General features: G+C 41.8%; 2 protein-coding genes across 2 annotated transcripts; both read left to right on the forward strand.

Annotated features, from left to right (window-relative positions):
• Positions 1 to 8,164: 8,164 nt before the first annotated feature.
• On the forward strand, positions 8,165 to 10,848 carry LOC130744244 (uncharacterized). Its single transcript, XM_057596437.1, has 2 exons — positions 8,165 to 10,445; positions 10,511 to 10,848. The coding sequence occupies exons 1-2, from the start codon at positions 8,165 to 8,167 to the stop codon at positions 10,846 to 10,848; spliced, it is 2,619 nt and encodes an 872-aa protein (XP_057452420.1).
• A 6-nt stretch (positions 10,849 to 10,854) lies between these two features.
• LOC130744245 (uncharacterized) lies at positions 10,855 to 12,972 on the forward strand. Its single transcript, XM_057596438.1, has one exon. The coding sequence runs from the start codon at positions 10,855 to 10,857 to the stop codon at positions 12,970 to 12,972; it is 2,118 nt and encodes a 705-aa protein (XP_057452421.1).
• The last annotated feature ends 551 nt before the right edge of the window (positions 12,973 to 13,523 follow it).

The raw sequence follows: 13,523 nt of genomic DNA on the forward strand, positions 1-13,523 counted from the left end.
AGTGTGCAGACGACTCGCACTAACTCCGAAAACGACTACGCAACATTCCTCAAGCAATTCCTGAACTTTCTTCTTCATTAATCTTTCTCAAATATCAAACTCCTGTCACGCTTACACTGATTCTACGCGTGAGTCGAGATTCATTAATCTTTCTCAAATATCAAACTCCTGTCCAGGTCTTACACGACTTCGGAGTGGAGATTCATTGATCTGGTGATCTTTGATATTTCGGGTTGGATGAACAACCCTAGGCAAGTCCAAATGTGGGGTTTGAGACTTAGCCATTTGTTCGTATCCTTAGACTTTCCCCGGGAATTGCTTTTGGTGGGTTTTGGGAAAAATTTAGAATGAATAGAGTTTCGAAAACTAAAGACTTGGGAAACTTAGACTTTGAGAAATAAACTCATAACTTGACTAATTCGAATTGAAACAATTTTTATTAACGTTTAAGCATAGGAGAACTGAAGGGGAAAATATTTACGAAAGACGGGGAAAAGTCGACTTCTGTTGTGGGTTTTGGTTTTGGGGAAAGCCACTGAGGTGAGCTACGGTGATGATTGAAAGTCACCGAGTACTTTAAGTACTCTTGTTGTTGGGGTTGTGTTGTATTGACCGACACTAAACCCTTGTGTACTCTTGTGGTTGGTGCTGTGTTGTATTGACCGACACTCAGTGCTCTTGTTGTTGGGGTTGTGTTGTATTGACCGACACTACACCCTTGGGTTCTATTGTGGTGGGAGTTGTGTTGTATTGACCGACACTAAACTCCGAGTTGTGTTGTATTGACCGACACTAACTCTTGCGTTTGTTTTGAGATTGGGTTTGAGCTAAACGCTTGTGTGGTGAGGACGATTCGATGTTTGGCTAACCATATTGCATCAATCGGGTGAATAACGGGAATGTTTCACCTGTGCATCTTTTGGTGAATAACGGGAATGGTTCACCATTGCATCATTTGGTGAATAACGAGAATGGTTCACCAATGCATTAATGATGAATAACGGGAATGGTTCATCATACGGTGAATAACGGGAATGGTTCACCAAGGATGAATAACGGGAATAGTTCATTCATAGTGAAGAACGGGAATGCTTCACTTGTGGCGAACGGGAACGCGTCACAATCCGGATCATATTGATTGCATTTCACGCATACATTCATTCTGACTGGGATTGTGTGCTGTTTGATTTATTGAAGCATTGTTAGAGCCATAACATGCTAGGATTATCTATTTGTTTATATAACAACATATATATCTATACCCCATATCACATGTTGAGTGTATATCTACTTTATTTCGTGAGTTGACCCTAGCGCCTTGGCTTTGGTTTCATGTTTGTGTTTGGGCGGTCGGCCTGCTGCCAGATGTCGATGGCCGACTGGTTTTCGATGGTCTCTCCCTCGGGGGGATCAGGTATGAGTTGGTGGATCGAGATGCCCCCACCGCCTGGGTGATCGATGTGGCTGGTCACCGAACGACGTATAGGGGAAGGGTCATGGAGGACCGGACTGATGAGCGTGGACGTCTGACGAGAGGAGTGCTACGACGTATGGAGCTGAGCTTTGACTTGCCGCCCTCAGTTCACTGTGGAACAGGTTCTGGTCGAGGACCACCTGCACCACCACCTGCTTCATCTTCTGATGACGAGGACCCAGCGGAGGTCGAGCCTGTTGTTGCTGCACCTGTTGCGCCACCTCCTGCTACTTCCATTGATCCTACCGACGTGGCGTCGTCCTCTAGGCTTGTGCGGCCGAAGAGGGAGTCTGTTGTCCCATCTGCCTCACGTCTCTTTTCCTTTGCTTCACCACTCGGCTACCGTGTGGACCCCTTGCTTAGGGTGGTGGAGGAGGATGTTCTTACAGGAGAGGTGGATGTTGAGACCGGCTCGACTAGGACGGTGCGCAGGACAGTTAGGAGGGAGGTCGTGGACTTGGACACTGAGATGATTATGGTGGATTCCGACTTTAACTCCGAGAGCAGTGGGGACAGCTACTCGCCGAGCAGCGACGAGGAGGAGGAGGAGCTATGAGCTGGGAGGGTAGGTTAGGCTAGCGTCATTTTTTGTGTAGAGCTCTGATCGTCTTACTTTGGGACAGGGTAGGTTCCTGATGTGTGGCTTTTTGTGTGGTTCTTTTGATGAGGAATCACAGAGAGTCTGTCGGGTTATAGGGGTCTTTTGTTCAGGCCATTTTTGGGTGCCGACTTTCTCTTGGATGACTGTACTTTGATACTTTTGAGTACATTACTGGTGCTGTACATATTTGCCTATGGGCATACAACTTTGGAGTCACTGCGGGTTCGCGTGACGTGGAGTGCAGCTGAGGCTGTACATGTGTATATATCGTATATCGCTTTTAATTAAAGGAATCAATCGGAAAAAAAAAATTACCTGTTTTCCGCGTAAAGTTTATTTTTGGTTACTAAAGTGACACCTGGAAATCGGGGTGTTACATAGCAAACAAGTCTACCCAAATCTCACCGCGGAATCCTAGAAATCACTTCTACCCAAAACAAAACATAACGAGTTCATAAACTTGTGTGCCTAAAACCCTTAGTGCTCTGGTTTCTCAACCGGAGCTCTGATACCACAATGTAACGCCCTGATTTTTTCGAGTGTCACACAGTAACCAAACGTCATAAAATTCATAAAGAATTTTCGTCGATTCAATTGTTAATCTTTAATTAATGACAAAAGTTCATTTACTGCGAAACTCTTGAAAGGTTAACCAAATTAACTTGAGGAATAAACAAATAGTCGGAAACCTCGACATTAAATTAAACCATGACATAATAAGATAAATGTTGAAAAGATCCTCAAAATGTGATTACAACAATCTTCCAAAAAGGAAATAAAATCCAAAGTAAGAAAATAAATAAGTACGGTGCTATTGATCACTCAACCCAACAGTAAAGTAAAGTCACTCGGACCACTCTTCCTCTTCATCTTCATCTTCATCCACTTCTGTGGGCTCCAGTCGATCAAAGAATCCCCTCAGCTTCTTCCGCGGCCTTTCCTGTTCCTTAGCCTTCTGCTCGATGGGAGCGGCCTCCGGAACTGGTACCGATGGTGCACTAGGCCCTGCCAATGGCTTCCCCAAAGCTATCTCATATCCTCTGAATGATCTAGCTCATCGTCGGATACTTGTGCAGAAGATGTCCTGGATCCCGCGTCCATAGGGAAATAGAAACGACGGGGTGCAAAAGGCATCTTCACCCTCCCATGTTCCATTTCTTGAGTCTGGATGACTCCTCTTCTGCTGTCGCGTCCCGTGATCGTAGCCTTGCCGACATAAATACGACGCACCTGGCGCGAGTCGACCACCCAGGCGTCGACATTGTCCTCATCGTGGAGTTTCATTGTCCAAGAATACACCGAACTCGTCGTCAGCACCATCTGCCCCCCCCCCCCAAAATAAATAAATAACAGACAATAGAGGATCAGATCCCATACAATACTCGCAAGTAAAACAAGTAATCACATAATATTATCACATGAATAAACAGGGACTATACATATTCATATCTCAGTTAGCAATCTCATAGTTTAGTTAGGCTAACGTCCTCACCATCACACAACCACCACATTCACCTTGGCCAATCATGATCATCCGCAGATGAACAATCTCGGGAAGACCACACAGTCCATCCCTAACCCATGACTCGGTCAGGGTTAATCACATGGAGACCACACAGTCAATCCATAAAGTTTCTCCCTCGCGTGCAAGCAACTGTTTGTCTCTAACAGCACCATCGTTCTCATGGTCCATAACCTATATACCCTAGCACTATAACCATATCATTCACTACTGGCAAGCGAAGTTCGCATCTCTATAGTTGGCTACTAATATCATAATATTTAAGTATACCGATAAACCATCATGCATAGCATATTATTAGGGCTTTCCCCTCATCCTTGCCAAAACAGAAAACTTATCAAACATCTCCCATCACATAAACAAGTTCAAACGCCTAACCCTTGGAAGCTTTAGGTTCGGCCAAGCATCATCAACTAACACATAATCATGTTCTCAAATTAATCATACTAAAACCAGTACCAAAACATCAAGCAATTGAATGGTCAAAGGAACATAAGAATAATCCGCCGAAACCCTAAAAATTGGGTTCGGCCGTGAGCATGATTTAGGCTAGGGTTTTCCAAATCTTTGATCTTGTTGGATAAGGTTTTCTCTAGCCTAGTTCCAGTAGGGTCTCATCATCAAGTCTCATAAAAAATCCAGATCCAATACATGTTATGTAATCCAAGACAAATCTAAGCAACATAGTGGAAAAATGGCAACTTTTCTTATGTGATCAACAAGGATTCATGGAAACACATAAAGACGTGATCAAAAACAAAAACATTGCACCTTGTTCATGCATAAGATAGTCTTTTATCATGCAAATAATTTCCCCATAGCATAATCCACCCAGAATTGCATATTTTCACATAAAATCATAGGTTTTTCATCAAAGAATTCGCCTATACTCTACCCAAGGCGAGATCTGCCCTCACCTCTAGTATTGGAATGAAAGGACGATGAAAATGGTGAATGAAGAAGACCACTCCTTGCTGTTCCTCTCAGCCCCTGCTTGATCTCCTTCCTTCTCCCTTGATCTCTCTCTTCTTCTCTCTCTCTCTCACGTCTCTTTCTCTCTTCTTCTCACCCTTTTCTCTTCTTTTCTTTTCTTTTCTTTCTCTCCTCTGAAGTTCTAAGGAAAGTAGAAGAAATTTTTCTCTCTAAGATCAGTTTTTGTGGAAAAATAAGGATTCTCCCCTCACCCCCTTTAGTAGCCGCGGCTACACACACACACACACACACACTAGAATTAGTTTTTTTTTCTTTTCTCTTAGCCCAAGCCCAAGACAACCTAATTAATCTCTTTAATTACCATTAACCAGAAATAAAATCAAGAAAAAACTCTCCCCTTTTCACCCTAGGTGGTCGGCGGCCACACTCAACATCTAGGGTTCCAAAACTCTATTTTCCTCCTCTTTACAAACATAATTGAATTTAATTCAATTATCCAATCTTTATTATATAAAAACTGAATTAAAATAAATAAATGACCTAATCCTCTTCTCTTTTAACTAATCTCCATCTTTTCCAAATAAATCAAAGATAAATTCAAGACAAACATTCTCTTCTCTTTTCTCTTCACTATGCGGCCAAAACCCTTTTCTTGGCCCTCAAGTAACCTTCATCACATCATGTAATCAATCAAACAAAACTCATCATTCACTAAACTTCACATTCATTGTTTATCTCAAATAGTAATACAATACTTAATAAAATCAGGGCCTTACATCATGCCTCGTTAAAAACTCTCCCTGCCGGGTAGAGAAAAGAGTGCATGCCACTAAGTCTTAGCAAACCACATAGTCTTGACACACGAAACAAACATACAAATTACTACAAAACAAACAAACACGACATAGTCTTCAAATACAACTGACAAACTGAAAAGACAATTCCAAAATGGCGAATCAACTGTAATAATAGCGCAAGTGCTGTGCATTCCACGCCCTTGGAATCCTGCGCCCAGATAACTCTTCCAGGTGTCACGCAAAATTTTGTACGGCCCCTCCCAATTAGGTGTCAGCTTTGAATCAGTTGGACCTTTTGCCTTTCTGCGTAGTACCAAATCGCCCACTTGCATGTGTCTGGGCACCACCCGCGAAATGTAACGCCTCTCAGATCTTTGCTTAACTGCAGCTTCACTCAAACGAACGTCAACCTTCATTTCATCAGCCAAATTTAGACCCACCAGCCTGTTTCTTAATTCTGCTCTTCGTCATATGTTGCAACTCTAAAAGTTGTTGTTCCTTTCTCTTGGATTGTCTAAATTTTAGCTAAGTGGTTTTGTGCTAGTTGTGGGACTTGATGTTGTAACATCTTGGCTGTCACATATGTCCCTGTGGGCCTGATGTGTTTGTTTAAGAGCTGTCTTTCAGAAGCGTTTGATTGATCATGTGGTCAACAAGATAGGAATTGTTATCAGGCTTCTACGCGCTGCATGATGGGTTGATTGAGTGTGATCAAATTGATTCCAGTAGATTTGATCTAATGGTTATTTGTGGAAGGTTTATCTTTTGTTCAAATCTTAGTAATAAGAGATTTGTTGCTAATGAAATAAGATTGACTTCCTGGTTATGCTATGGACTCTTTGTTACTCAAGCCCATTGAAGACAAGGCCTGAGTAACTACTATATATGAAGACCAAGACTGATGACCCAGGTTTATATGATGTTTTTAGGGTTTTTACTTGTAGGTTTTAAGTCTTTTTCTTGTGTCTCATGTAGTGTTTCATGCATTCTCATGCATTTTTACTTTTATTTGTGCATTTGCATTAGTTTAGTAATTTTGTAGTTTTATAAGGGCTTTAGTTGCATTTTATTAGAGTTTAAGAGTCATAGGCAATTTCCACTTATTTTGGAGCCTTTGTGCAAAACTAACCTCTGAATTTCTAGATATTTTCCTAGCTTTGTCATCAAGTTTTCAGGTTGTAACAGCTGAAGATGAAGTCTCTAGAGGTTTGGAGAATTGAAGAGAGGCTTAAAGAGGAGTAAAAAGGAGTTAAAATGAAGATCAAAAGGTTTTCCAGCGAGTCAGAGCGCCTAGGCGTGCTCGATTGGCGCCTAGGCGCCAATTGCTTTGTCCAGGGTTCTGGAATTGGCGCCTAGGCGTGCTTAATTGGCGCCTAGGCGCCAATTACCTCCAGGGGCCATATTTTCAACATGGAATTGGCGCTCAGGCGCTCTGAATTGGCGCCTGAGCGCCCGAAACAACCCAAACTCGTGATTTTTGCCTATAAATAGGATTTTAGTCATTTTCTTTTGGGATCTTGGATACTACTTTCATTTTTACATAAACTCGGAGGTAAATGAGCATCTAGGAGAGTGTGAGAGGGCTTCCAAGCTTGTAATTCAGGTTCTTATCCATGCCATGCTTGGCTAATCTCTCTTCTTATGCTTTGGTTCTCATGTAAGACTTTTCATGTTTAAGTTATAATCTTAAGTTCTTTCCCACATGTTCTTCTTCTTCCCTTGAATCCCATTTTCTGAATTTCAATCTAAGCTTGTATGCCTGCTCGCTTTATAATATTCTATAATCAGAACGAAGTTTGTTATAGATTAGGGAACCGATTTGGGATTACCCCTTCTATACTTGCTACTAGGAATAGAGGAAGGGTTGGGGTTTGATGGCCTGAAATTGCATGATCTAAAACCTCATATAAATGACTAAGTATACAAGGAATTGGGCTTAGCTTTTAGTATGAGAGAATTGCTTATGTGAGGAATCAATAAGTGAGTAACTAGGCTATATCATCAAGGAGAGATCCATGAGAACATGTGCATAGAATGATGTGCTTAAATTGACTAGTTGAACAAGAACCCAAAGCATGTTATTTTCTGAATTGTCTTTTTATTTTCCTTTTTCCTTATTACTACTTCAACATATCTCTTATTCAATAAAACCAACCTTCAAACTCAAAGCTTAAACTGAATTTGGTCACTCACAATCCCTGTGGTTCGATAATTAAAACCGGGTAGATTCTGTACACTTGCAGATTGATCAACAAAGACCTAGCTGTTAGGTTACGAATTTCAGCTGATAAGAAATTAGGGTTTTCTTGTGAGTTCATACTGTGTTCTTGTGTGTAACTCTCTTAACAACTTTCACAGAATCTTGTTAGGCTGAGAGTAGTTTGAGTGTTTGTTTGATCGTGTGATCTGTCTTAACTGTGCTTGTAAGGGATCAATTACTGTGGCAGTAATTGTGTGAGAAAGTGAGAGGGGCTCTCATACTTAGGGGGAGGACTAAGTAATAAGACACTATAGAAATAGGGAAAGGGGCTATGAATAGGGGCTATTCATCTAAGACCTTGTGTACTTGATTATCTGATATAGTGGATTATCTTTCTCGGGCTGAAGCCCTCCAAACGTAGGTGATTTTGCACCGAACTAGGTTAACATTCCTGTGTGTTTTGTTGCTGTTACTTTTACTTTCTGTCAAACTGTTTTCTGATTATAATATGTTCTACAAGATGTCTTAGACATCGTGTGAAACATCTGTCCCTCGGTGAGCCAGAATTTCAATTGGCATCAGAGCAGGCATCCTATTCTGCTTAGGGTGAGATCCAGGGAGACTATATTCTGGTATTATGGAAAACAGCAAGGAAGGAGGGTCTATCAACAGGCCACCCATTTTGGATGGAACCAACGATGACTATTGGAAGGCTCGTATGGTTGCTTTTCTCAAATCTATTGACAACAAAACTTGGAAGGCTATTGTCAAAGGGTGGAAACATCCAGTGAAGGCTGACAAGGAGGGAACCTCAACAACTGAACTGAAACCAGAGGAGGAGTGGAACAAGGAAGAAGATGAGGAAGCTTTAGGCAACTCCAAGGCACTGAATGCCATCTTTAATGGAGTTGACAAAAATATGTTCCGGCTTATCAACACCTGCACTGTAGCAAAAGATGCTTGGGAAATCCTCAAGGTAGCACATGAAGGTACATCCAGAGTACGCATGTCCAGACTTCAGTTGCTGACTACTCAGTTTGAGAATCTGAGAAAGAAGGAAGAGAAGACAATCTCTGACTTTCATATGCGAGTACGTGACTTGGCAAATGCATCATTCGCTCTTGGTGAACAAATGTCTGAAGAGAAGCTTGCGAGGAAGATCCTGAGATCATTGCCTAAGAAATGTGACATGAAGGTTACTGCGATTGAAGAAGCCCAAGATATCAGCAGCATTAAAGTGGATGAGCTCATTGGATCCCTGCAGACTTTTGAAATGTCTATCAATGAGAGATCTGACAAGAAAAACAAGAGTATAACGTTTGTGTCAAATGCTGAAGATGATGACCAAAGCGAGAAAGATGCCGATGAGAATATTGCTGAAGCATTAGCCTTACTTAGGAAGAAATTTAGCAAAGTCATGTGGAAGTTTGATAGAAGATCAAAACCCAACACTTCAGATAAGCGTTTTGATACTGCTAATAATTTTGTTAATTCTCGCAGGGGCAAGGAAGAAGACAAGACTGGCAGAGGCAAGGGGATTCAGTGTCATGAGTGTGAAGGCTTTGGCCACATCAAGGCAGAATGTCCAACCTATCTGAAGAAGCAAAGCAAAGGAATGGTAGCAACATGGTCTGATGATGATTCTGGAGAAGAAGGTGAGACTCAAGTACTAGGTTTTACTATGAGATGCAGTTCAGAAAACGGATCAAGTGATGATGATATCTCTGAGGAAGAGCTTGCTGAAACATATAGGCTGCTATTCAACAAATGGGAAGAAGCATGCAATCATGGCAAGAAACTGGAATTGACTGTGGCTGGTCTGGAAGCTGACAAGAAGAGACTGAAAGATATGAACAAGAATCTCCAAGAGGAGATCTCTGTATTGAAATCAAGACATGAAGAAATGATCAAGTCTGTACGAATGTTAAACAGGCGCAGTGATGTGCTAGATCAAATTTTGGAGACTGGAAAAATGGCTAAAGATATGAAGGGGATTGGATATGGCCTGGAACCCACTTCAGAAGAAGGTAGCAAATATGAGAATAAGTTTGTTCCCTTAGAGAAAAGAACAGAATTCAAGGTGACAAATCAGATGTTCCAACAAGGTGTCAAACATGTGTACCCTCAAGTGAGGAGTGGGAGAAACTCTAGCTGGAGATGTCATCACTTTGATAGTGGATGTTCTAGACATATGATTGGGGTGAAGAATCTTCTTGATAAAGTCAAACCTCATACTACCAGCTATGTAACTTTTGGAGATGGTGCTAAAGGGAAAATCAAAGGATCAGGAAAGTTGGTCAGCTCTGGATCACCTGGGCTAGATGATGTTCTGCTAGTGGAAGGGCTAACTGCAAATTTGATAAGTATAAGTCAACTATGTGATCAAGATCTTGACGTGTCTTTTAACAAAACTGCTTGCAGGGTTACTGATAGCAATGGTGAAGTAGTTATGAGAGGAACACGTTCAAAGGACAATTGTTACATGTGGGCATCTCAAGACAAAGCAATGTCTTCAAAGTGCTTGTCAACAGTTAAGGAGGAGGTTATTCTATGGCATCAAAAACTGGGTCATTCGAACCCCAAAGGCATGAAGATGATCATTTCAACTGAGGGCATCAGGGGACTGCCCAAGCTAAAAATAAAAGAAGATAGAATATGTGGTGAGTGTCAGGTTGGCAAACAAACTAAGGCATCTCATAAGAAACTTCAGCAAGTTCCTACATCCAAAACTCTTGAATTACTACACATGGATCTTATGGGCCCAATGCAAGTAGAGAGCCTAGGAGGAAAAAGGTATGCATTTGTTTGTGTTGATGACTTCTCTAGATACACCTGGGTTAATTTTATTGCAGAAAAATCAGATACCTTCAGTGTATTTAAAGAGTTGTGTCAGCAAATTCAAAGGGAGAAAGGTTATGGTATTGTAAGAATTCGCAGTGATCATGGTTTAGTAAGAAACATAATTGTGTGTCATTATCAACAGCTGAAGCTGAGTATATAGCAGCAGGAAGTGGGTGCACACAATTAATCTGGATGAAACAGATGCTCAAAGAGTACAACATCTTGCAAGACATCATGACGCTGTATTGTGATAATCTGAGTGCTATCAACATCTCCCAGAATCCTATCCAACATAGTAGGACTAAACACATTGATATCTGGCATTACTTTATCAGGGAACTGGTAGAAGAAAAGGTCATCTTACTTGAACATGTGGATACTGAGGCACAACTGGCAGATATTTTTACTAAGGCTTTAGATGCGGTGAAATTTGAGAAATTAAGGAGTGAATTGGGGGTGTGTATGTCAACAGAGTTATAGCAGTTAATGACATGTCGGAGTGGTAACGGCTATAATCCATCCTACTTAAACTTCACAATCCGTGCAGAGGAACCACTCACACTTATCTTGAAACTTCCTCCAACCGCTCGTGCTCAAGAGGATTGTGCTTTTCAAATTTCTCTCCCTTCTACATTCCAAATTAGCAGTTTCTTTGTCTCATTTCAAGTATCTACCAACATGTCTCAGGAATCTGGCAAGCAAAGCGCTCCTGGTCTTGTTCCTGTGAAGAATGCTCATGGTGTTAGATTTCTTGGTTTGAAATCTCCGTCCTCCCATTCCACTAGGGTTACTCGATCTTCCTTTGGAATTGCTGCTCAATCATCTTCCCCAGGACACTCTCCCATTCCTAAGAAGATGCGAACCAAGCAAGTTGTGACAAAGAAGAAGACTCTCTGTGTCTCTCCACCACAGGACACCTCTCCAATTAGTGAGTCTGATACTAAAAATGTGGCTGATATTCTTGATCCAGTCATTGTGCATGCTGAAGATTTGCTGGATCTTGCAAGTGCAAGGGTTTCTGAACCTCCGGTTCAATCAAATGTGGAGAAATCCACTTCCTTCTCTGAAGACTCTGTCGATGTTCACGATGATGCTCCTCCTATGAAGAAATCAGTAATCAAGACTGGCTCTGCCAAAGCGCCTCCAGAAACTTCCTCCAGGAAAGGGAAAGAGCATGTAATCCTTGATTCTGATGGCGATACTTCTGATGATGTTGATGTGACTGTGAAGAATATAGAAAGCTGGTTGAGGAAGAAGAAACACGCAACACCGGTCAAGTCAACTACAAGGACCCCTAAGGACTCCAAAGCTGCTGGCTCTGTAAGGAAAAGCAAAGGCGAGACAACAAACAAAGGAAAAGGGTTGAATGTTTCAAACAAGAAGAGGAAGCATATCTCTGACCATGAGTCAGATCAAGATGGTGAACCAATCATGCCTGACATCTCTACAACTGCAAGGAAGAGGGTTAAGGGTAAACGAGTTCCCCTGAATGTTGCTGATGTCCCTTTGGACAATGTTTCTTTCCACTATGCAGATAATGCTCAGAGATGGAAGTTTGTCTCCCATAGACGCATTTCTATAGAGAGGGTGTTAAGTGAGGAGGCCTTGGAATTCAAGGAGATCATTGATCTCCTCAGTAAAGCTGAGTTGATGAAGACTGTCAAAGGTATTGGCAGGTGTTATGAGAAACTTGTGAGGGATTTTAATGTCAATATTCCCTCTGACTGTGATGATGCAGGGTCTGCTGAGTTTCACAAGGTTTTTGTAAGGGGCAAGTGTGTGCATTTTTCTCCAGTTGTGATCAATGAATTTCTGGGAAGGTCTACCACAGCTGTTGCTGAGGGGGAGTCTGACCTCAATGAGATTGCTAAGGTTATCTCTGGCAAGCAAGTGATGCAGTGGCCCAAAAAGGGTTTGTTACCATCTGGGAAGCTAACTGCCAAGTTTGTTGTGTTGAGCAAAATTGGTGCTGCAAATTGGCTGGCAACAAATCATACTTCTGGAATTACTATCCCTCTGGCCAAGTTAATCTTCTGGATAGGTACTGGGGCTACGATGGATTTTGGACAACATGTGTTTGAGCAGACCTTCAAACATGCTGGTTCCTATGATGTGAAATTGCCAATCATGTTCCCATGTCTCATTACTGAGTTGATTTTTCAGCAACATCCTAGCATCTTGCAGGCTGATGAAGCCCCCAGTAAGAAAGGATTGCCTCTGAATTTTGACTATAGACTGTTTGTTGGGACACATGTGCCAGACATAGTGTTAAATGCTCCCAAGGATGCTCCTAGTGGTAATGGAACCAAGGGCGTGACTGGTACTGGCAAAGATGACATCTTGGCAGAACTGAAGGAAATTTCCAAGACTCTTCAAGCCACCATTCAAGCTAGCAAGGTCAGGAAGCATAATGTGGATCAGCTCATCAAAATGCTTGCTGCACCAGTTGATGATGAGGTGAGTGATCCTGCTGATGATGAGGATGATGAGGCAGACTTGGATGAGGAGGATGATGATGAGGCACTGTCAGATGATGACAATGTGGAAGAGCAAGGAGAAGATCCTACTGATGCTGATTCAACTTCTGAAAGCACTTATGAGTAGGCTGTCGTGTTTTTCTCCTGGTTTGCTCTGGTTGGTTGTAATTTTTCTGCCCTTGGGCTGTTTCATTTGACTACTGGTTTGTAATAACTCTGTACTCTGCCACACTCTGTTGATTGCTCTGGTCTGCTTCTATGGAACTTGGTTATTTTTCTACTGTCCTTTGCCAAATTCTGCTAATAAGGGGGAGTAGTATGCATGTGGTGTGATATATGTGATGTATGTGTGCTTGATTGTTTGAAGTTAGTGTGATGCGCATGTAGCTGCTGAAAATAGCCATGATGCTAGGAAATGCTATGTGTGCTGCATGTTATTCAAGTTGTTGTGCATGATTTAGGGTAGCACGTTGTTATTAGATAAAATTTGACAAAAGGGGAGATTGTTGTTCCTTTGTCTTGGATTGTCTAAATTTTAGCTAAGTGGTTTTGTGCTAGTTGTGGGACTTGATGTTGTAACATCTTGGCTGTCACATATGTCCCTATGGGCCTGCTGTGTTTGTTTAAGAGCTGTCTTTCAGAAGCGTTGGATTGATCATGTGGTCAACAAGATAGGAA

Source organism: Lotus japonicus, chromosome 3 (assembly GCF_012489685.1).
Source record: "Lotus japonicus ecotype B-129 chromosome 3, LjGifu_v1.2".
NCBI lineage: Eukaryota > Viridiplantae > Streptophyta > Magnoliopsida > Fabales > Fabaceae > Lotus > Lotus japonicus.

Excerpts from the sequence above, each read along its gene's own strand:
- LOC130744244 (XM_057596437.1), top strand. The coding sequence starts at position 8,165 with ATGGAAAACAGCAAGGAAGGAGGGTCTATCAACAGGCCACCCATTTTG. Across the intron at positions 10,446-10,510 it reads TCAAAGGGAGAAAGGTTATG|CTGAAGCTGAGTATATAGCA; the intron begins GTATTGTAAGAA and ends CATTATCAACAG.
- LOC130744245 (XM_057596438.1), top strand. The coding sequence starts at position 10,855 with ATGACATGTCGGAGTGGTAACGGCTATAATCCATCCTACTTAAACTTC.